Source organism: Rhinolophus sinicus, chromosome 1, assembly GCF_057876585.1.
Source record: "Rhinolophus sinicus isolate RSI-liver-muscle chromosome 1, RSI-T2T, whole genome shotgun sequence".
Lineage (NCBI taxonomy): Eukaryota > Metazoa > Chordata > Mammalia > Chiroptera > Rhinolophidae > Rhinolophus > Rhinolophus sinicus.
The window spans coordinates 111,199,863-111,222,795 of record NC_142501.1 but is presented as its reverse complement, the minus strand read 5'-3'; the positions used below and the strand labels follow the sequence as shown (position 1 = coordinate 111,222,795).

General features: G+C 39.4%; 1 protein-coding gene and 1 pseudogene across 6 annotated transcripts in view; one reads left to right on the top strand and one right to left on the bottom strand.

Moving 5' to 3' along the window:
- USP6NL (USP6 N-terminal like) overlaps positions 1–22,678 on the top strand; it is a 227,002-nt gene extending 204,324 nt beyond the window's left edge. For all 6 annotated transcript variants that reach the window (XM_074324987.2, XM_074324988.2, XM_088802337.1 and 3 more), the window contains one exon: positions 17,584–22,678. In XM_074324987.2, coding sequence (XP_074181088.1) covers positions 17,584–18,989 — 1,406 coding nt within the window. In that variant the 3' untranslated portion in view covers positions 18,990–22,678. The remainder of the gene's footprint in view (positions 1–17,583) is intronic.
- On the bottom strand, positions 9,425–10,895 carry LOC109450657 (cGMP-dependent protein kinase 2 pseudogene; annotated as a pseudogene).
- Positions 22,679–22,933: the final 255 nt, after the last annotated feature.

The window sequence follows — 22,933 nt, the reverse complement described above, 5'->3', positions numbered from 1 at the left end:
TTTTTCTAACTGGTTAGGAAATCTTTTGATATATTGACACATTGATATTAAAGTACGCATAACAAAAGTTACCATCTTAACCATTTTTAAGTAAGTGTACAGTGTAGTGGTATGAAACACATTCATAATGTTGTATAAACGTCACCACCATCCATCTCTATCTATAACTTTGTTCATTTTGTAAAACTGAAACTCTACTCATTAATCAAGACCTCTCTATTTCCCCCTCCCCCCAGCCCCTGGCAACCACCCATTCTACTTTCTGTCTATGGTTTTGACTAAGTAGCTCATGTAAGTGCAATCATACAGTACTTGTCTTTTTGAGACTGGTTTATTTCACTTAGCATGAAGTCCGCAAGTTTCATCCATGTTGGACCGTGTCAGAATCTCCTTCCTTTTTTAAGGATAAATAATATTCCATTGTATGTATGTGTAACATTTTGCTTATCCATTTGTCTATAGATGGACACTTAAGTTGCTTTTACTTTTTAGCCATCGTTAAATAATGCTGCTATAAACATGGGTGTACAAATATCTCTTCAAGACCTTGCTTTTAATTCTTTTGGGTGCATACCCAGAAGTGGAACTGCTTGGTCACATCGTAGTTCTATTTTTATTTTTTGAGGAACTGGCATACTGTTTTCCACAGCAGCTGCACCCTTTTGCCCACCAACAGTTGACAAGGGTTCCAGTTTCTCCACATTCTTGCCAACCTTGTTATTTTCAGGTTTTTGTTTTGTTTTTTGTTTCTTAGTACCCATTTTGATCAGTGTGAAGTGGTATTTTTATTGTGGTTTTGATTTATATTTTTATAATGATCAGTGATGTTGAGCATCTTTTTATGTGTTTATTGGCCATTTGTATGTCTACTCTGGGGGAATGTCTATTCAAGTCTTTGTCCATTTTTGAATGAGGTTATTTGGTTTTTGTTGTTGAGCTTTAGGAGTTCCCTCTGTATTCTGGATGTTAATCCCATATCAGATATATAATTTGCAAATAAATGTTTTCTTCCATTCCATGGTTTGCCTTTTTACTTTGTTGATACTATCTCTTGCTGCATGAGATTTTTTAATTTTCATGAAGTCCAATTGTTTTTTATTTTGTTGCCAGTACCTTTGGTGTCATAGCCAAGAAATCATTGCCAAATCCAGTGTCATAAAGCTTTTGCTCTATGTTTTGTTCTAAGAGTTTTATAGATGTCGGGTTTACATTTAGGCCTTTCATCCACGTTGAGTAATTTTTGTTAATGGTGTTAGGTATGAGTCCATCTTTGTTTTGTTTGTGGAAAACCAGTTTTCCCAGCATCATTTGTTAAAAGACTGCCCTTTCCCCATTGAATGGTCTTGGCACCTTTGTCAAAAATAATTTGACCATGTATGCAAGCAAGAGTGTACTTCTGGGCTCTGTTCTGCTTCATTGGTCTTAAAGTAGATGTCTTTATGCCAGCACCACACGATTTTGATTACTGTAGTGTTGTAGTAAGTGTTGAAATCAGGAAGGTTCCTCCAGCTCTTCAAGATTGTTTTAGCTATTTGGGGTTCCTTGAAATGCCATATGAATTTTAGGATGGGTTTTTCTATTTCTGCAAAAAATGTCATTGGGGTTTGATAGAGATGTCATTAAAGCTGTCGATCACTTTGGGTAGTATGGACATCTTAATACTAAGTCGTCCAATCCAATTGCTAGTTTCTTTCAGCAATGTTTGTAGATTTCATTGAACAAGTCTTTCACCTCTTAGGTGAAGTTAATTCCTAAGTATTTTATTCTTTCTGATGCTATTATAAATGGAATTATTTTTGTAATTTCCTTTCAGATTGTTTATTGTTAGTGTATAGAAACACAACTGATTTTTTTGCATTGACTTTGTATCCTGACATTTTACTGAACCAAATTATTAGCTCTAACAGTTTTTTTGTGTGTGGAATCTTTAGGGTTGTCTACATATAAGATCATATTATCTGTGAACAGTGATAATTTTATTCTTCCTTTCCAATTTGTATGCTTTTTGTTTCTTTTCCTTGCCTACTTGCTCTTGCTAGAACTTTCAGTACTGTATTGATTAGAAGTGGTGAAAATGGGCATCCTTTTCTTGTTCCTGATGTTAGAGGAAAAGCTTTTAGTCTCTCACCATTGAATATGATGTTTGCTGCAGGTTTTTCATGCATATGGCTTTTATTATGTTGAGGTAATTTGCTTCTATTCCTAATTTATTGAGTGTTTTAAATCATGAAATAGTGTTAAATTTTGTTAGATGCTTTTCTGCATCAATTGAGATGATCATGTGGGGTTTTTTCCCTTCATTTTGTTCATGTGATGTATTAGATTGATTAATTTTCATATGTTGAGCTATCCTTGCATTCCAGGAACTAAGTTCCACTTGGTCGTGGTGTATAATCCTTCTAAGATGCTGGTGAATTCAGTTTGCTAGTATGTTGTTGAGGAGTTTTGCATCAATGTTTATAAGGGATATTGTTTTGTAGTCTTCTTTTCTTGTAGTATCTTTGGCTGGCTTTGGTGTAAGGATATTGCTGGTTTCATAAAATGTGCCTGATTTATAACTTAAACTTTATCATAAATAGGTAAGTATAGGAAAAAAAACATAGTATATATAGGGTTCAGTACTAGCTACAGTTTCGGGCATCCACTGGGGATGTTTGAACGTATTCCACACAGATGATGGCTGGGGAGACTACTGTATTTTCTCAGAAAGTTGTTCACTTCCAGTTTCTGAATGTATTTATGTAAGATTTTGCAAAAACCTTTTCAAACATATACAAAAGTGGAAACAATGTTAAAGACCTCCATTTATTCATAACCCAGCTTACTGATTCATTTTAAAGTGAAAATAAAGGTATCATAGATGCTACCTAGATACTACTAATGCTTACTTTAGTTTCTGTGTCCAAGAAACAAGGACCTTTTTCTGGCGAACCACAATACCATTATCAAACCTAACAATTAACAATATAACTGCCAAATTCGATCTGTAGACCAATTCCGTATCAAAATTTGTTCTTGGCTCTTTTTCTTAACCAAGGATCTCACTTTGTATTTGTTTGACATGTTTCTTAAGTCTCTTAATGTGCAACAGCCTCATCTTCTTCCTCACTTCCCACTCCTACCTTTCCTTTTTCTTTTTTTCAATGACACTTTGTTGAAGAGATCGGTATGATTGTCTTGTGGAATGTCCCATATTCTAGAATAGTCTAAGTTTTCTTTCCCATAGTCATTTAACTCATTCCTCTCGCCTGTATATTTTCTATAAGCTAGAAGTTAAATGTAGAGGCTTAATGACATTCAGATTAAACAGAAGTCTAGTTTTATTAATATTAGTGGTACTGAATTTAAACTCTGGTAAAGGTGGTGATAACCAGATCTCTTTATTTTAAAAATAAGATTTTAAAAAAATTACAAAACTATTCAGTTAGTAAATAATTTGTGTCATAATGTGTTGACACAAATTATTTACTAATTGAATAGTTTTATAATTGTACAGATGATAATGCAGTTTCCTTTTAATCTTTCTTCTGATGGTTTTTGCTTCCATTGATAATCCTTGCCTAAAACAAGTATTTCACGAGAAGTTGCAAAATAGTAATTTTCAAATTCCATTATTTCTTTTATCAGCGGGCTTTCTTCTGTAACGAAGAGTTTACCCCCTTCATCAATAGGGCCTCTATGGTTACTTTAAAATGTATTTCTTACTGAAAAGGCAAAATAAATGTTTAATTATTTTTTTTATCAATTTTCAAAATTAAGAGTTGATGTTCTTGATTATTTCCAAAGGCAGCAAATCAGCTTTCGTTTCAGCTTTCTCATTGTGAATTCATATAATTTGATTCTAAATATTTTAGTCAGATATAATTCTTATTGTTTAAATGCTCAAATTGTTCTACATTTGGCCACTGACATCTCCCTTAAACTGAGTTCTGTGTCCTTTTGACTGTTAGTCTTTGAGTACTTCCTTGCCTTTATGTATAACAAGATACCTGGCTTATTCTACAAATCCCATTCCTGAGTTTTATTACACAAATAACACACAAATATAGCCACATAAGAACTCCAGATGAGCTTTGAAGTCTGCTGAGTGATGTGTGAAGGCTCTCCATTGCTTCACTGTACTCCCATTCTCTCCTACAAAGGTAACAACTCTCAGCATTCTTTTCCTTTTTTCCTTTTATTTTTATATCTAAATGTAAATATAAATACATACATTTACATAAATACACATAGCTTTTTCGTACATAATCTTTTATCAACAAATGCTCCATTCTATTCCCGATTTGCTGACACTGTTTATCCTTATGTCATTGTTTTGTTTATTGTGAGTATATCAAACTTTCCCTTTATGTTGCTAATCTGATTTCCAGCCATTTCTGTTCTGTCTTATGTTGTTTTTTTCTGTTTTATTGATTTATTCTGTAATGCCCTTCTTTTTGCCCCTGCTAGTACTACACACGTTTAAGCAGTTACGTTTTAGCTCTCTATCTCTTATGTAAATCAACTATAAAGACCTCAGTTTAAATAAAAAATACTTTCAATTGACATGTGAAGTATCAAAATGATTCAAATGATTTCTTGTATACCCCATACCCCAAGTGATATTTAGATAGATATATCCCTTTGTTCTCCTCAGCTATCTTCTAGTCAATGAAGCCATTTGGCAGAGAGTTTTGTCACTTAAGGCAATCATTCTGGTTGGAAAGCCTCTGTTGATCCACTATGACTGCCAATTTGGCCCAAATTCATAGGGCTATATAGAATAATTGAGAAGAAATGTTTCTTAGACTAATTGAGAGAGCCATTTTAAAGTGTATCTTTTATTTAGATATCAGAAAATACGAACCTTAAAGAACCCTTTTAAGAAAGAAAGCATTTTGTTGCTTTTATCTCTGGTTCCTGTTTTGGTTTTTTTTTTCCCTAGAGAATTTGGAATTTTTATTTTGTTTGTCAATAGAAAAACTTTCCCATCTGCAGTATTGCATTTTCTCCTTTGTATTTTTGTTTGTTTGTTTGTTTGTTTTCGGTAATGTCTGTCCAAATGTTTGCCTGGAACACAGGAAGAAAATGTTCGTTTGTGCTTGTCCATAGCAGTGCTTTGTGTAGATTACAATTGGGATTTCTTTCGGGCTCACTTTCAGATGATTGCTCTGTCTTCGTCTTCCGTCCACCTCTACCTCTAACCATGCCTTCTCTTGTTCCTTCATGGGTTCCTTTTCTTGAGTTCATCTTTTAAATGACCTGTCTAAAGTTGTGTTGTTGATCTTCTTTTCATTCTGCACGCTGTCTCTGGGTACTTTCATCATTTCCCGTGGTTACGGCCATCACCTCAAAGACTTCCAACTCTGTACCTCCTTCCAGGTCTTTGTCCTGGAACTTCTGAGCCTCAGACTCATTTAGTGGACACCTTAAATGGACATCTTCACCCACCTGCCCCTCACATACTTCGAACTTAATGTGTAAGTCTCCACCCCACCTCCAAACCTTTTCCCATTTCTCCTCTGCATTTCCTATCATGGTAAAATATTAACATTCACTCACCCTCTTAGCATCCAAAATCTCCTTCTTCCTGCTACCCCGGTTTACTTGCACTCCATTTAGCTACCATTTAGCTATTCCTTTAGTCACCAAATTCTGTGTTTCTCTTGACTCTTAGTATCGCTCTTGCCTTCGCCTCCTCTCCAGCCTCACTGCCAGAGCTGCGTCATCTACACTGGAAGCCCTGCCTCCAGTGTCACTTACCTCCCTGCCGAGCCAGTGTGTTCTTGTGGGATGGCACGTCAGTGCTTACGGGGAAATCCACACTCCTTAGGTTGACATACAGTACTCCCCTGAGCTACTCGTTTCCCTGCTTCCATCCATCTCACCTCCCGGCCACTTTTAAAGAGTGATAATAACAGAAAACTTTTGAGTCTTATAATAGATTCCTTGCTAAATGCTTTCTTTACATACACGTATCAGTTATTTTCTTTCAACAGCGCTTTGGAATAACATATTTGTCAGTGAAAGTTGGTCTGTTTTTTAATATCCTCAAGGACAATTTTTCATGCACGGGATTATTTAGGTTTTTAAAATTGGCATTTGACCTACTAAAGTTACAAATCCAGAAACCTAGTTCCTCTTTAAGTTTGATAATACAGCTTAAAAAGTTTTCTTCCTATGCTTTACTCAAAGATTTTAACTATCATTCCTCCCCGCCCCCTGCAAAAAAAATACAAAGGACAGAATGTAATACTGACGTTTCTTGAAGTGATGGAATGAATCCTTTTGTGTCCTGATTGTGTACACACACATAAACAAATCAGTTTCATTAAATTAGTTTAAAAAATTGCCCCTCTTTTTGAGAGTTTGAGTGTGTTTTCACTTTGATTTGTTTATCTAATGAAAACCAATGTTACTCACATGTGTTCAACAATGTTCACATTTGTGTATGTGAATTAAACACTAGGAAACACAAAGTGCAGATTTTAAAAATTATTGCATAAAGATCTTAAACACGTTTATAATGATAAATGTGTGTAAATAATTGTCTGCTTTCTGCTTCCCTAATCTTTCAAGTTTAATCTGGTGGAAAGAAAAAGTCTAGCCTATGAGCCTAACTACAATATTTGTTTTGAATTTTTAAAAATAACCTAGCAATGATTTAGAAAGCAAACTATTTCTCTTGATCACCTGTTGAAGGCTATAATAGTGTCTGAGTTGTATATTCATTTGGCTGATGGTACATTAAATAGAAATAAAAACATTCAATTTTTTCAGACATAAATTTAAAATCAGTAATTCTGTGACAGAATTTAAAACCCAGTTGGACTTAATATTTGATCTGGAAGAGGACAAGATGACTCCCAGAATAATTTTGCTGACAATGGCCCATACCATTTCTTACTGAAAACTGTTAGAACTGTTGTTAAAGTACATATGAGGTGTGATCAACAAAAATGGTGAATGTTTAAATTAAAAAAATTTATTACAGTAAAAGACACATTGCCATTAATCCCCCTCAAAATGCTCCCCCTCACTTTGAACACACTTATCCCATCGTTCTTGCCACTTTCTGAAGCAGTTCTGGAAGTCCTCTTTTGTGAGTGTCTTTACTTCATCCTCCATCATGACAACGCTCTGTGTCACACATTGCTTCTGGTATATGGCAATTTCTGTTGAGTAAAAACATTACAGTGTACCCTCATCCACCTTATTCACCGGATGTGGCACTGTGCGACTTCTGGCTCTTCCCCAAAGTCAGAATGTCCATGAAAGGAAAATGTTTTGAATCAATTCAGGACATCGAGGCAGCCATGACAGCACAACTAAAGACACTCATGAAAGAGGACTTCCAGAACTGCTTCAGAAAGTGGCAAGAACCATGGGATAAGTGTGTTCGAAGCGAGGGGGAGTATTTTGAAGGGGATTAATTGCAATGTGTCTTTTACTGTAATAAATTTTTTAAATTTAAACAGTCACGGTATTTTTTGATCACACTTCGTACATTCTGTTGTTGAAATTTAAAAGTACAACGTTGCTCAAAAGAGAGAGCACTAGAGCACTTTTCTGTAATTATATGTCTCATTGGATGCAAAAAACTGTTAATGCTTCTAAGGCAAATAATCGGCAAGCTTGTAATTGAGAGTGGCGTCCACTGGGTGGTGACAGAGACCTGAGTGAGATCATAGATGGACAAGCCTTCAGGCACTTAAGAGGGACTCTTTCCTTAAATTTTAAAGGGTCGCTAGAGTATTGTTTTGTTGGCTTAAAGTAAACTAATAACTATTTTTGCCTTTATTCTGAAATACATCAAGTTATATTTCCCCTTTTTGAGTAGAGTATTCTAATTGTTGATTCTGGCATAAAAATACCACTTATATGATGGTAACATGAAAAATATCATTAATGTGGCATTTTCACAAAAGCATTCCCTATTATATCTGATGGGAATTGTGGTGCTTTTCTATCCTTTGAGGAGTAGGGCAGTAATTCTTCATTTAAACTCCTGTGGTTTCAGGAGAAAGAGGGGAGCGTAAAATTTTAGGCATAGAGTTATAGTGGGGTGAGCAAAAGGATATCATGTCTATTGAAAAGAAATCTAGAATGAAGACATGGATAATAAATATTAATACTGATTACCTATTCTTAGCCATCTGTTTTGACATCAGTTATGGTTGAATGTTTTAGTTACATTCAGTTGCTTAGGGATGAAAGAAGAGAGTTCAACCCAACAAAATCCAAGTGTAGCAGTATTCGTGTGTGTGTGTGTAGTTTGAGTCGGTTAAGATGGATCTAAGAAGAGACTATACAATAAAATTTAATGCTTATTTGGATCTGCTTTTGTGGAAATGAAGCAGAGTGTTTATTAACATATGAAAATATTACTGGTGGCATTTCTCCTTCTTACAGCATCTACACAGTATATCTTCAGCTCAGTGAAAGTTGAGTAATTAATCTTCAAGAAAGAATTATCCTTATAACAAAGTCAAGTAGATTTTTCTTCCTAATTTTATAATTGCAGAGGTCAGTTTGCCTGGGCGCAGAGTCCTTGAGTTTTGGTCTTGCTGTGGGCGTTGAGAGGCCACTGCCCTGCCCGTTGTTGGTGAAACACAAGCAAGCCCAAGTCAGACACGAGTCACAGCCTGTCCGGGAAGGGGGACGCTCATAGGTTTCCTGGGGCCGGCGCCATTTTCTGCCTGCCTTCCTCTGCTCTTCCCCACGACTCTCTCCCTCTGTGACCGCCCCTCCTCTCCTTTCCCCTTCCTCTTTCCTCACCTCTCTTCCCCTTTGCTCTTCTGGTCACCTCTTCCCCCCTCTTCTCACTCCTCCCCCTCCTCCTGCTCTTGAGAGACTCAGCCGTCCTCCACAGGTGAGGTGTCCTGAGGGCCCCTCAGACTGTCACTGAATTGCAGACCGTGTGTGTAGAGCTGCACAGCCTTCAGAGGTGTTCCGTCCCTAGTGGGAGTTGCTCGTACTTACCAGTCAGCATACGCATGGAAGAGCGATGCCGATCTGGGATCGTGAGCCCTGGATTAGTTCCCCTCGGTAGTCCTTAGCACGCTCCCTGCTCACAAGTCATTCTAGAAAGTAGATGTGACCTGATGCTTTTTAAATTAAGCAAAGCCCAGCACTGCAGTCTGGCCCTGGCACATGACTATCCTCGCCCCTTCCGTGCAAGGCCTCCCAGCCTGACTGGGTGACTGTCTTTAAGATGGGAGGAATTTGGGGTGTGTTTTCTGTTAGGAAATATATTTTTAATGTTTTATCGTCTTTGGGAATGCTTACTTGGTACATTCTTCAATAACTACCATCAAGAAAAAAATTCACCAGAGGATGTGATGTAAGAAGTTTGATATAGCCATGTTACTTACTAGCACAGACCTGCTGCTGTACAATATACAGACTACAAAGTGTACTTTCTCAATCTCATTCAAAGCAACATTTAAGGGAACCGTAACAATTCATACATTCCTCCAAGATATATGACCAAGATATGCTGGAATATAAAACAACAAAACCCCTTTACAAACTCAACTCTTCTGAACCCACCAATGCCCAGTGTTGCAATAATCTCAAGGCTCTGGAATGGGGATGATGAGGGGAATCTGGTCACCTTCTCCTTCAGTTGTATCATCTCCAGAGAGAGAGCTTTGGAAGCTTCTGGTTAGACATGGACCTCTTTGCATGTCCTTTTTCATCATCATGGTTCAGGTTTGTCACATACCCTTCAGGTATTTTTGGAGTTCTTCAAAAGTCCCAGCTGTTTGGTTGAATGTTTCTCGATCTATAATCAGGCATACGACATCGTTTTCCTTAGCAATAATGTTAGCTTATCTGATGTCTTCACTGATAAGAGCTTTTTCTCTAAAATAGTCTCCGTTCTCCAGTGTTTTTATCAGTTTGGTTGATCATGGCCATCTGTATTCTGGGTGACTTTTACCTTCCTTTGGCTAAAATGAAAAAGGTACTTCCTTCCTCGTCCTCTCGTGTGATGTAATCTCCTTGTCATAGTATTCCACTCCCAAGCAGTCAATGATCTCGGTTAACTTGTCTTCAGGTAGATTCTTCGGCAAGGATACACTTCTGAGGAAGTTTCTGTGCTGTTCATCTCTAGCTTGAGCTGTCCTTCTGATTGTGTTCTGGAATACCTCTCGATGTAGTGCCCAAGTTTTCACACCGATAATAGCTTTCACAGAGGCAGTCCTTGTACAGTGTATAAAATGGCTTAATTTAAATGTGGTCCATGTATGGATGGATGACAACAATTTCTCACCTTGGAACACCTCTAATCAGTCCTCTGCCAGCACAGAGATGTGGTTTCCTGGCTTTCCTTGCTAAATAACGTAGCTCCCTTGTTGGTAGTTCCTTCCATACATGCGTTCTACCATGTCTTTGATCTGCTGATGATTCAGTCTCTTCAAAAACTGATTTTCATTCAGAGCATCTGTAATGAGCAGCTTCTCACTGGAGTCCTTTCTGATTTGCTTTCTCAAAGGACAATTCAGCAGGTTTGTTGAGGTTGTAGTTTCGAGTTGTTGGCTTGGCAGACACCCCAGCCTTTGCTCCCCTGCTGCTGTGGAGAGAGACCAATCCCAAAGTCTTCTGCTGGACCTCAAGAGGCACTTTACCTGGAGAGGCCTGAAGCAGGCTTCCTCTCTGCATGTACCTGAACCTTGTTCAGCTGGATGCACTTGTTCAGGAGCTCCTCTGTGAGCTCAGCCATGGCCAGTCTGCTTCAACAGCTGCTCCCACAGCTCCTTCAAATGGTACCCCTGCTCCTGGATCACAGCGTCCTTCCTCTTCAGCTCTCTCTCCAGCTCTGTCACCTTGTTCCGCAGGGCATCGGTGGTGAGGTTCCCGGAGTGGCCATCTGGATGCTTGGAATGTTTGGATTTCACAGAACCATTTCCCATTTTGCTCAAGGACTTTTTTTTAAACTCCTGGGTTTCAGCTGAAGTTCAGTTTCCAGGAAATCTCTCCCCATTTGTGCTCACTGTGTACTATAGCCTCACATTCCTCCCGAGGCCCTTGCCCATGTACACCGTATACAATTCATTGTCTGTTCAGGCTGGTTTAGTGGACGGTGCCCAGGTGACAAAATTACGTCCTTCTGGAAGGAGCTTGGTCTCCAGCAGAGCAACAGTAACTCGGAAGGTGTCGGAGACATACAGGGGCAGTTTGAGTTGTGTGGCTTCAAGACGAGGGCTGTAGGATAGTTGGCATTTTCCCTGTGAGGAGTCCTCCTCCCAAGGAATTTGGTTGTTTTAAGCACATTTTACGAAGCTCTTTCTTATATCTCTGCCTACTGCCTCTTTCAAATTGCTTTACCTTCTTCCGCGCTCACTAAAATCTTTATGGGGGCAAAGAGGCCACATCTCTTAGTGCCTTTCTACATTTGAGGGATTCACCATGTACCCTCTTACAGAGTCCTAGTTCCTAACGAGACATTGCTGGTTAGCAATTAATTAGATATGGTGTCATTTTGTCTGCGTGGGATTTTTTTCCCCTCTGAACCCTGCTGCATCTCATTTCTTAGCTGTGTATATCTTAGGTATTTGTAACCATTATGTTTCTGTAGTGTTTACATGAACAATGTGTCATTATTCTGATTCACATTAATTATATATGAGTGAATGGATATTTTATCAGCATCTTACTTATAATTCTGTTACTATTTTAGATATTACTGTGTTTCCCCGAAAATAAGACCTAGTGGGACAATCAGCTCTAATGCATCTTTCGGAGCAAAAATTAATATAAAACTTGGTATTATATTACATTATATTATATTATATTATATTATATTATATTATATTATATTATATTATATTATATTATATTATACCAGGTCTTATAGTAAAATAAGACTGGGTCTTATATGAATTTTTACTCCAAAAGACACGTTAGAGCTGATTGTCTGGCTAGGTCTTATTTTTGGGGAATCACGGTATAGGAAGGAATACAAAAGAAGTAGAAGTCACTTTAAGTAGGTTTCGTCTACTAGGGGAGAAGGGAAATGGATGGTGGGTTACCATGAAAGGACTTTAAGATGCTACTTTTTGGATGTTTTAGAACAGTGACAGATTATTTTTCCCCAGTGTGGATTTGGGCCTCTTGCCCATTCAGTAAATGAAACATGTTAAATTTTTCTTATTATTCTAATATTATGTATAGATGCATAGAATATTAACATCTCTTCCTTAGAGAAATTTCTATATTGACTTGAATATAAGGTAGTGTTAAGTGTAAGGTGAATACTTTTCTGACCCTTTATATTGAAAAATTAAATCTCCCGCATATGTATGATATTTACCTTTCCATTTTGTTTCGTGCATGAAATTACCACCTCATTCTCTCCATTACTTCCTTCTCAGTTTGTCTATTCCTTCTTCTGGAAATCCATAATCCTACATTTTACACTGTGTTCTGTTAGTTTTTACCGATATATACCTCTGATGCATCTAAAGGATTTCAGAGTGACAGATCTATGGATATTAGAATATAAGTACAGTAGGTAAAATGGCATTATTTTCCCCAAAAGGTGTTCAGTTTTCTCCCTTAGTCCCCTTTCTTCCCCACTTTCTTCCTTCCACCCCCACTTTAAAGTTTTTTAAAAAATCTCTTCAACCTCATTGGTTCCTTATTAAACCCTATGGTACTTTGTTGCAGTTAGTCCAAACCTAGAATATTGCTTAAATCCTGGGTACCAAATTTTTAAGAACGCCCTTTCATCTTAATCATCATCAGTTAGTAATTATAGCTGAATGTCTATGGAAAATGCTTCTGGAAGCCAACTCCAAGTTGACCATCCCTGGCAATAAGAAAAGGACACAGAGGACATGTAATGGAACTCGGGTTACCTTGTGGGTCGTTACCTTGTGCGAGTCCATTGTCCACAGTCATTTCATTCCATTGCCTTTTGGATGTGGTTATATAAAATACACTTTAATTACTACAGTTGTGGACATTGGAAACGTGCTAGGACCATAAAAGCTGATGATCATAAATAATGAAATATGTGACTTTTTACTAACACCACCACCAACAACAATCTGTAAAATGTGTGCTTAGTAAAGCAAGTCAGTTTTCAGATCTAGGGTGCAGACCTGAGGGCAGTGTCTCAGCCAGCTTGGGCTGCTATAGCAAAAATGCCACAGACTGAGTGGCTTAAACAACAGAAGTTTATTTTCTTGCAATTCTGGAGGCTTGGAAGTCCGAGATCAAAGTGTTGGCAGTGTTGGATTCTTCTCTCCGTGGCTTTAGACGGCTGTCCTCACATGGTCGTCCCTCTGTACCTTTCTGTGTCCTGATGGCTTCTTTTTATAAAGGACATCAGTTCTATTGGATTAGAGGCCCCTCTCCAAATGCAGTCACAGCCTGAGTTATCAGGGGTTAGGGCTTCACCATATGCATTCTGAGGGGACACAACTCAGGTAACATGAGGTGGTTTTAGGCGCAGACTCTGCTGAAGAAGAGACATGCATTTGCTCTCTGGTGACTCATCCCAAACTCCAGTGCCCACCCCACCTCCAAGGACTCAGCCTGCAGTGGTCCTGTCTGCAGATGGCCACCTCGGGCCGGCCCCTGTCCAGGATGTCACACCCATCAATCAAGTAACAGTCTCCCTCCCCTCTTAGGGGTCAGCCCTAGCTCGTGTACTTGGGAAGGTGCGATGGCAGAAAGAGATGGGCTGTCCCCTGTGACCCAGAGCTCCCTGTCTGACCGCTTCTCCCACTGGGCGTCCCTCACTGCTCTGCGGGGGCCTCTCCTCCCTCCACTACTGACCACACCTTGGAGGAACCACGGGCTGCAGTCCCTGTGGTGCAAAGACACCTCTGCAGAGGGGCGGGAAAAACTAGGCAGAACCACCTGTGTCTGTGGCCCCCTGCGTTACTGCACTCGGAGGGGGTGGTGCTGTGCCAGTCCCATCATGAGGTCTTTACCCTTGGCACCTAATTACCTTCCAAAGCCCTGTCTCCAAGTACTGTAACATTGGGGTTGCCTTGGGGAGTTTCAGCATATAAATTGGGGCGGGGGGCAGAACACAGATATTCATCTACAGCAGGTAGCTAACCTTTGAAAAATCTAATTTCAAGTGAATTTAGTTTCATGAGTTATGAAGTGATGCAGATTGAAACGTTGCAACCGTCTCTGAGTATCCGCTGTCTGGGCTGAGAAACAAGCTTTCACTGACAGATTGATGTTCTAGGGGGTACCGAGCAAGTGGCAGCAGCCGTTCCTGTGTGATTATGATACCGCCACAAGAATTTTTTAAATATTTAAAATCATTTCCTATGAACTAGAATGTTGGTGGCTCTCTGCAGGCTGCTGAAAGCCATTGAGTGCTGGAGAAGTGGGGCAGCTTTAAAGGGCTCAGCATGAGAAGCTCTACAACGAATCCAATTTTGTCCCCGTAACGGCACGTCTTGCAGGCATGAATTAACCGCTCTCTGGGTGCCGCTGCTTTCCTTTTCTTTTTAATGGTTATGTTTTTCATCAGGTTCCTACTCACCAACCTGAAAAGTGTGTTTTGATGATTGGCTAATATTATTATCTGATGGAATATCAACCAGCCGTTGAATTAGCCGTTCAAATGACTGTGCCGTGCCCTTAGAAACTTGTCAGAGTGGGGACTAAGAGAAAATTCATAAATTCAGTTTCTCTGTTACGTGGGTCTTCCTGTATTCTTGATAATCTGTGTTTGTTGGTGTCATTTGCCTACATGGAGGAAAGAATGCAGATATTGATCTGGAATGAAATGGATCACTGTTTATAGAGCTGATAACTTTTTGGGGACAGGAGATAGATTTTAATTTTATTTTTATTGTTAGTGTTTAACTCGATAGTCTGAATAACTGAATATTTTTGACTCAGGCTGCATTTGACTCAACTTTCCTACCCTATTTCCACACACTTCCTGTCAGAAAAGAAGCTGAACCGGAGTGCTCCAGGTTCTTTCACGAACAGCATTCATAAACAAAGAAAATTTTTCTCAATGACAGGTGTTTTCAAGTTTGGGCTGTCACTTAAAATAATTTCTCCACATATCATAAAATGTCTTTATTACGAAAGACCCAGAACGATGTTGGTTATGCTGACCGACACTGATAGCATGTGTCTTACGGTCTGTAAACCAGGAGCCATCCTGGACTCTGCTCACCCTCAGAGGTCACATGTCAACTGTGAGGGAGCCAGTATCTGACGTGGCCTTAGAACTCTGCAGGAGGCAGCCTCTTCTCCCTGCTTCCACCACACTCCAGTCAGTGTAGGAGTAAAAAGCAAAGGTTCTGGAATCAGCTCTGGGCTTGAATCTGATCGCCGCTGACTAGCTGTGAGCCTTTGGGCAAGCTCACCTCTGCCTCAGTTTTCTTGTAACAGGAGGGCAGTAGTATGAGCTGTGGTACATGCCTGTCACTGACGCTGTATGTACAGCTTTCTGAGTAGTGCTGACCCATGGTAAGGGCTTAATGATGATTAGCTATCACTGTTATTATTATTTTCCTTAATTATTACACAATCCAAGCCCAACCCATCTTCAAAGCGGACTTTACAAGACAGACCTCAGATCATGTTTCTCTCCTGCTGAAAAGCCTTCAGTAGTTTGCAGTCAATTCAGAAGAACAACACAAAACCTGGTCCTGACTGTGGTCTTCAGGCTGTGTGTGTGTGACCCGTCTGCTCCTGACCTCCCCCGCTGGCCGCCACGGGTCTCCCACGGGGAACAGAGCGCCCTGTTCCTGCGGGAGCTGCCTGCTGCCCTGCCCCCACCTACAGTACAGTAACTGCCGAGTCCTGGCACCGGCCGTCATGGGGCCCTGCCTGCTGTCGCATGAGTCCCCTGGGGACAGGCGCTGCCCTCTTGTTTCGTCCCTGGGTTGTAGTGCCAGGTACATGGGAGTTGCTCAATAGGTGTGTATTTGTTGAGGGATGAATGAGTGAATAGTGCTTTGTATGCTTTCAAATTAGAAAATCAAAAGCTTGAACAAATATTGTCAAAATAAAGTTACATTTGGTTAAAGCCATCAGAACTGTCTCTGGAGTTGCATGAACGTGGCACAGTGCAGCAAACAGTGAACTGGGAGTGACAAAACGGGGTCCTGGTTCTCACTGTGTCTCTGTTGCTAAAGAGAGTCTTGCTTTCCCAGCTGTGAAACTCAGGCAGGGCTGGGTCTTGAACCCAGGGGCTCTGAGAAGCTGCCTAGTCGAGGGACGTGGAAAAGGGGTGCTGGGAGTTAGCCTGAGCCCCTCCACTTTAACTAGAGCAGCTTTGTTTGTATTTTCTTTAAATATTGGGGTTTCATATGAAATTTGGTTTTTAAAAAAATGTCTGCTTCAAAAAAGTTTAAAAACCACTGAATTGGAAGAGCACAAAGGTTATTTTTAGCTTAATAATTCTGATTATGGTAGCTTAACTGTTTAAAGGCTATTGTTTCTTCATCATTCTCTGCTCCCTTCTGTCCCAAAGAAAAGCTCATTGAATATTTTTAAAAATATCTTAAAGAAAATTATGATATGTGGGTAAATAACAAAATTATCATCACAAAAAGTGAGTTGTGTGCAAATGAAGAGCACGCCCCCCTGCTGGCAGCTCCTTCTTCTGGCACAGGACTCCGTGGGGGCAGGGCTCACTCTGCCAGCCTGGTAGCTGGATGGACGGACAGACATTTGTGGACGTTTGCAGAGGGCAGCAACTTATTTTTAAGCGGGAATGTATTATTTTATAATAACTGGTGAAAAATATGTGTTAAACCAGGAAATTTCTACAAGTGAAGTCTGTCATTTTTTCAAGAGGATGTTTATTGGATATCCATATTGTGATAGGTCATTTTAAAACTGTTTATTTACTAAATGGTGAACTTACTGCACCTTCCCTAAATTCCTCATTAATTTTATGATATTACTTACTGAAAATATAAAACTAAAAATATCCAATATCCTTTTTCCTTTTTTTAAAAAAAGTTTTCTTACCTTTGCTTTAAAGTGGGATCCTCTTAGAAGGTTAACATTAAAATAGAGACTACTATTGTTATCATGAAGTTCAGCTGTGGAAGGTGCTTAAGATAATAATAAGCTCTTTGGGGACAACTGTAGGTCACAGTTGGTCATCAGTTGACTCTTAAATTTGGCAGACCTGCTTGAAGTTGATAAGAAAAGTTTAACTGAGATTTCAAAACCATTTTAGTTGAGGTAAGCTGAAGTGAAGGTAATATAATGTAAGACATTGAACTACAGACCTGCTGAATTGTTTTAGGGATAAAAATGAGAATATCTGCCTTGCGTCTTTGAAAAAGCACGTGATAATATATTGTAACAAAGTATAAGAATCATATATTACACAATTTTAAAAACCTTACTCATAAGATTGTCAACTGTTCCCACCTGCACATTGTCTAATGAGATTTTGAATTTTGGTATGTTTTACTATCAGTCTCTCTAAAAACTGCTTCTCTTAGCCACTAAAATTCTGTGGTGTATGTGCATGTGTAGTGCGTGTGTATGAGTGCACATATGAAAAGCATGCAGTTATTTATGATGTAGTTCTTTTATTTGATACTAGTCACCCATGTATTTATGTTACTTATAATTTGTCTTCCCCATTAGGTAAAGAGGATGAATTTCCAAAGAAGCCTTTGGGACAGCTTCCACCTGAATCTCAGTCTGCTGGCATTAGTCAGCTGAGCAATGGGCAGAGTGTTGGCAGGTCCAGTCCACACAAGATCAGCAGGAGGGAGAGTAGCTCATCACCTCACAAAAAGCCTGAGCATCCTCCTCACCATCAGAGCAGACTGGGGACACCGGAAAGAGTGAGGCAACAGAGACAGAAGTCGGTGGATGAAGACAGTAAAAAGCTTAAAGAGGAGGCAGATTTTCAAAGAAAACCTCCGTCAGGTCCGCAGGACACTGCCAGGCAGCATGATCATGCCGCTGCTAACCAGAACAGCAATGCCATTTCAAATACCAGGATGGAATTTGTGCCCAAATGGAATAAACCGTCAGATGTTTCAGCTGTTGAAAAAACTGCCAAGTACGCCAGTGAAGGCAAAAATAGATCCCATCCCATGTTTACCATCACCATCCCAAGTTCTGCTGACCCTCGGGTGTCAAATGCAAGGCAGAAGGGGAAGGTCTGGGACGCTGAGGACGGGAAGCGGGGCTCCAATGCGTCCCAGTATGATAATGTTCCTGACAGTGAGAATGGCGCTTCTGTTGAAGAGGCACTGGAAAGGGCTTACTCTCAAAGTCCAAGGAGTATTGTTTACGCTCATAGTCCAAGAAAGCATGCTGAGCCAAGTTCTAGTCCATCAAAAGCACCAAACAAGTTTACTTTTAAAGTACTGCCTCCAAGTTATGCAAAATATCCATCTCACTTAGATGGGGACGACCTTGGGCCCGTGCACCCGCCATCTTACAGCAACCCCCCTGTTTACCAGGGAAATTCTCCCAAACACGTCCCTGCTGCCAACAGCAGCTTTGTGTCTCCACAGTTTAGCCATGGGACTCAAATGAATCTTCCCAGGAGACCTCATGGTTCTCTTTCAATCAGTGTTTCTCAAGAGAAGTCTCACAGTCGCCCAACCCCTATTGTCCTACCATCTAGTCGAATAGAAGTTCTTCCCGTTGATATTGGTGATGGGGGATATTCGGGCAATTCAGGGTCGCCAAAGAATGGAAAATTCATCATTCCTCCAGTGGATTATTTGCCAGACAACAGGAAGTGGTCGGACGTCAGTTACACATACAGACCTGAGATGCATGAGCAGTCATGGACTCGAGATGCTAACCGTAGCCACTTAAGCAATTTACCCAAATATCCCGCCTTTCAGCACGTGCCGTTCCAGGACCATAACCTCCCCGCGGTCTCCATAGACAGTCCAGTGCGGTATCGCACTTCCCCAGCGTTAGAAGATGCCAGTTCGTCCGGGTATGCATACCCAGGGCCCTCGGCCCCAGCATATCACTACAGAAACCGGGATGGACTGCCTATTCAAGAGTCAGTATTGCTGTGAGAATTTATCTGTACTTGCCTAAGATGAGAGAAGAGAAACCATATGAAACCTACATTGCGATGTTTGTAATTGCCAAAGCAGTATTTTATACCATTGTAAACAACTCACACAGTCCTAACGTATGTTAGTAACAAGAACAGGGGGAAGTGTTTTCATCCCACCTAGAGGCTGCTTAAGATGAGCGTCTTAAATTGCATCATCACTGACGCTGTTAAAAAGAACTGACCATGGAAACATAGCACTAGCATTTAGGGGTGCACGCACAATAATAAGTCATTACTCAGTTTCACTTACAGCTTTCTCCAGAACCTGAACATTTTTACTACTCTGTCAGCCCATTCTATTTTGAGTAATGTTACAAAGCACTGAAAAACTATGTAGAGTAGATATTTTTAAGGCTCTATGTAGTATAAGTGTCTTTTAGTGATACTGTAGGCATCTGTGCATACACATTTGTACACAGAACTGAAGAAAATTTGTAAACAATGACTTTTAATCTAGATCCATGAAATAATTTATTATTCTTTTCTTTAACTGGTCTTTCAGTCAAGTTTTTTGCCCCCCTCATATTTTTAACCCAGATCCAAAACTGACTTAAGGGTTTTGCCCTGAGTCGATTAATTCAAATCTCACAGAATATTCATTCAGTTGCCGCCATTTTCTTTCAATCTGAAAATTAAAGACAGTGAAGAGAATGGCTAACCTCTTAATGGTGCTGAAAAACCGTGGCAGTTGCAGTGTCTGGCCAGGGTGCAGCGCTCCCTGTGTCCCTGTGCCCGAGGCCAGTCAGTGCCCTGTCCTGGCCCGACTCTTGGAAAGCGCGCAGCACGTTCCTTGCCAGATGCAGAGGAAATGCTGCGGTGCAGCCCCCCTGCGGGTGCCAGCAGGAGAGTCAGTTGCAAGTTACTGTTCATCAGGCACTCATGGCAGCTGTGAAGCAAGCTCCTTGGAGATTCCTTTGAAAGCAGGATCAGCTATAAGGTTACTTCTTACTTCCGCCCCTCAATGTAGTGCAGAGCCTCCCTGCAAAGGGCCAGCTTCATTTCCAAGATCTTTGTCAGGCACTCTTCCTTTAAAGAATGTAGTCAATGGAAATTGCTGTGCTTAGGCCATTAAATCATCAGTGTGTAAAATTGTAAAATGATCCTAATTATTAATAGGAGCCTAAGATTTGGGGTTTTGTTGTTGTTGTTGTTTCTTTTTTAATGAAAGTGTGACTTTCATACTTGCAAAAATCTTCTTTTCGGTGACAAAAATTCAGTTCATGTTAAAAATTAGCAATGTCTTTTACATACTCTATTACACTACAGTTACCAAAACACTGCAAAGTGTGGGACTCACCAAGAAAGTAGGATTTCGCGTTTAATTGGAGAGCTTGTTTTCAGTATTACTTTGTTCACAATTGAATAAGAGAGTAGAAATCCTAACATCGAGGGCTCTTCTTGTTGCAAGTTTAGGGCGTCAAGCTTTCAAGGTACAGACTGTGTCTTTTAAAATGAGTAACGTTTGTTGAGCTAGTGAATGTGACATTATTTTTTTATGTATATAATGAGTCTAATGTAATTTTCATCCACTTGGTAATGATGTTATTAAATGGCAGAACAAGTGCAGTGTACTAGCCGGTAAGCACTACACTGAAAGCTCAGACAAAATCGTTATATCACTGGGCTCTTGATTCAGATCGTGTGACGCTTAGAAGTAAATGTATATAAAAATGTAGCTGAGAATATTAATTCCAGTTTTAAACCATGACTCTGTGACTTGTAATAAACCAAGCTGTACAATTTAGTTCATGATGGCAGCACCCCAGCTGCTCCAAAATCTATATATATCAACAGTGATAAATACTGTAGATTTATATATATATATATGCAAAACCTATATACACACACACTATTTTCTTATGTCATCGATGACATTTTTTATCTGTATACTTTTTTGAATGTGATTGTTTTTAACATGCTAAAAGTAATACGCATATTTTGTTTTGTGTCTTTTATGTGCTTTTTTTCATATTGCAAAAGTGTTGCATCTCAATGCTTCTAAAACTAATTCTCTTCTAATTGAGTAGATATTGCTCAGTGTCTGCCTACATGACTATGTATATCAAGTACTGTGTTATATGCCTTATTAACTTCTGGTACTACCATATTTAGAGCTACATCTCCTTTATTTTATGTAATCTGCCATTATTAATAGCAATAAGGTATTATTTCCAGTCTTCTCCATGATGCAGTGTAGTGCTCTGTGTTAGTTTTTCAAGTAGGAAAATGTAATTTGAAGGTATTTTGCCACCATACAGTTTTGCTCTTTCACATTTATCTTTTAATAATAGATAAATAATGAAATAATGACAGAAGAGAAAATAATATTGGTAAAGTGGGTTAAATATATTTATGAAAAACATATTTGGTAAGAATTTCATGGTGTGGAAACTGATTTTACTCTGTAACTGCATGTACTTGGTGTAAATATTTTGCCATTACTAAGTCTTTTCTTCATAGCAGTTTTGCCTAAAACAATAAGCACTTTGGTATAGTTTTTATTTTCTTAATATTCAGTTTGAAAGTTAAAGAAATGAGACCTGAATCTCAAAGGGTTTTAATAGTGTGACTCTTTCAGGTGCTTATGTTTTTTATAAGATTAAAAAACACACACAACCTGACAGCTTTTTAAAGCTGGAACATATATGTAAAATCAGATATCAAAGTATCATAGGGGAGGAAGAATTATTTTTTCATCTACCCTTCTAGGTCCTCTGGCCAGGCCGGACCCTGTAAAGTGGACCGACACAAGACAGATGAAGAGAGAAAAACAAACAGGAGTGTATTAGCATGTGCACCATACATTCACATGGCAGGACCCAGTGATGAGTGACTCAAAGGGAGGGCAGAGGGGGTTCTAGATACTTAAGTTAGTAGGGACGGGAAGGGAGAAAGGTGCTCATGGAGAAGCAAATGACTTTTTGGAAAATAGATGGGAGATATAGTTTGTAACATTGTCTAGATGTGGTGCCAGAAGCCAAGGTTAGAGGTGCCCGGGGAGGGGATTTATGACAATTGAGTTCTTTCAGGGAGGCTCTGCTTTTAGGCAGATAAGGAATTTCAGGAACTCAAATGCCTTCAGCTCAAAATCATTCTTATGCCAAAGTGCCACATTTGGGGGTGGCATGTCCTGATCCCCTTCAGCGTCGATGATGCAATGTTTCTTGAAAATCTGAGATTTAATCAGTAGGACATTTCTGGAGAAGAAAAAAGGATGTTTACAGAATGTGATGTGATTTCTTTTTCTTTTTTTCACTTTAAGAGGATTCTAATACTAAATGTTCTGTCCCACTCAGGGTAACTTTACAATTGAGTTTCATGTTTGCAGTCCTTTCAGACCTCTCCCTTGGGACCCATTATAATGCAAGCGCAGAAGCAGGACCTCATGGGTACTTTGTTAAGATCTTCTCTCAGGGTTAGAGAAAAACACGCTATGTCCACAAATAGGAATTAATAGATTTAGGGGACCTACAGCTTAATCTTCTGGAAATATCACTCCTCTCAGTTATCCTTTACACTCACCTTATTTTAGTAATTGATTGTGGGTTAATTAAGATTATGGTTTTGGGATCTGTTTTTGTGTTTGTTTTAATTGTCCTTTAATGGATTTTAAATGTCTATTTCTAATATAAATATTAATGCTTATTGACCAGGTGGAACTTTAATACGTCGAACTTGACTTTTACAATGACCCAAAGTATTAAGAGTGAGAAGAAAGGATTCCATGTAACACTTATTGAGGAATTGTACTTTCAGAAAGGTTTTCAGTCTGAACCATAAATCTAAGCATAATTGCCACCATTTTACAGATAAGAACATTGAGAAATTAAGGAACAAATTTTAGATTTTATAGAAGTGGATTTCGACCCTTGCTGCTCCTTAGAATTATCTGGGGAATTT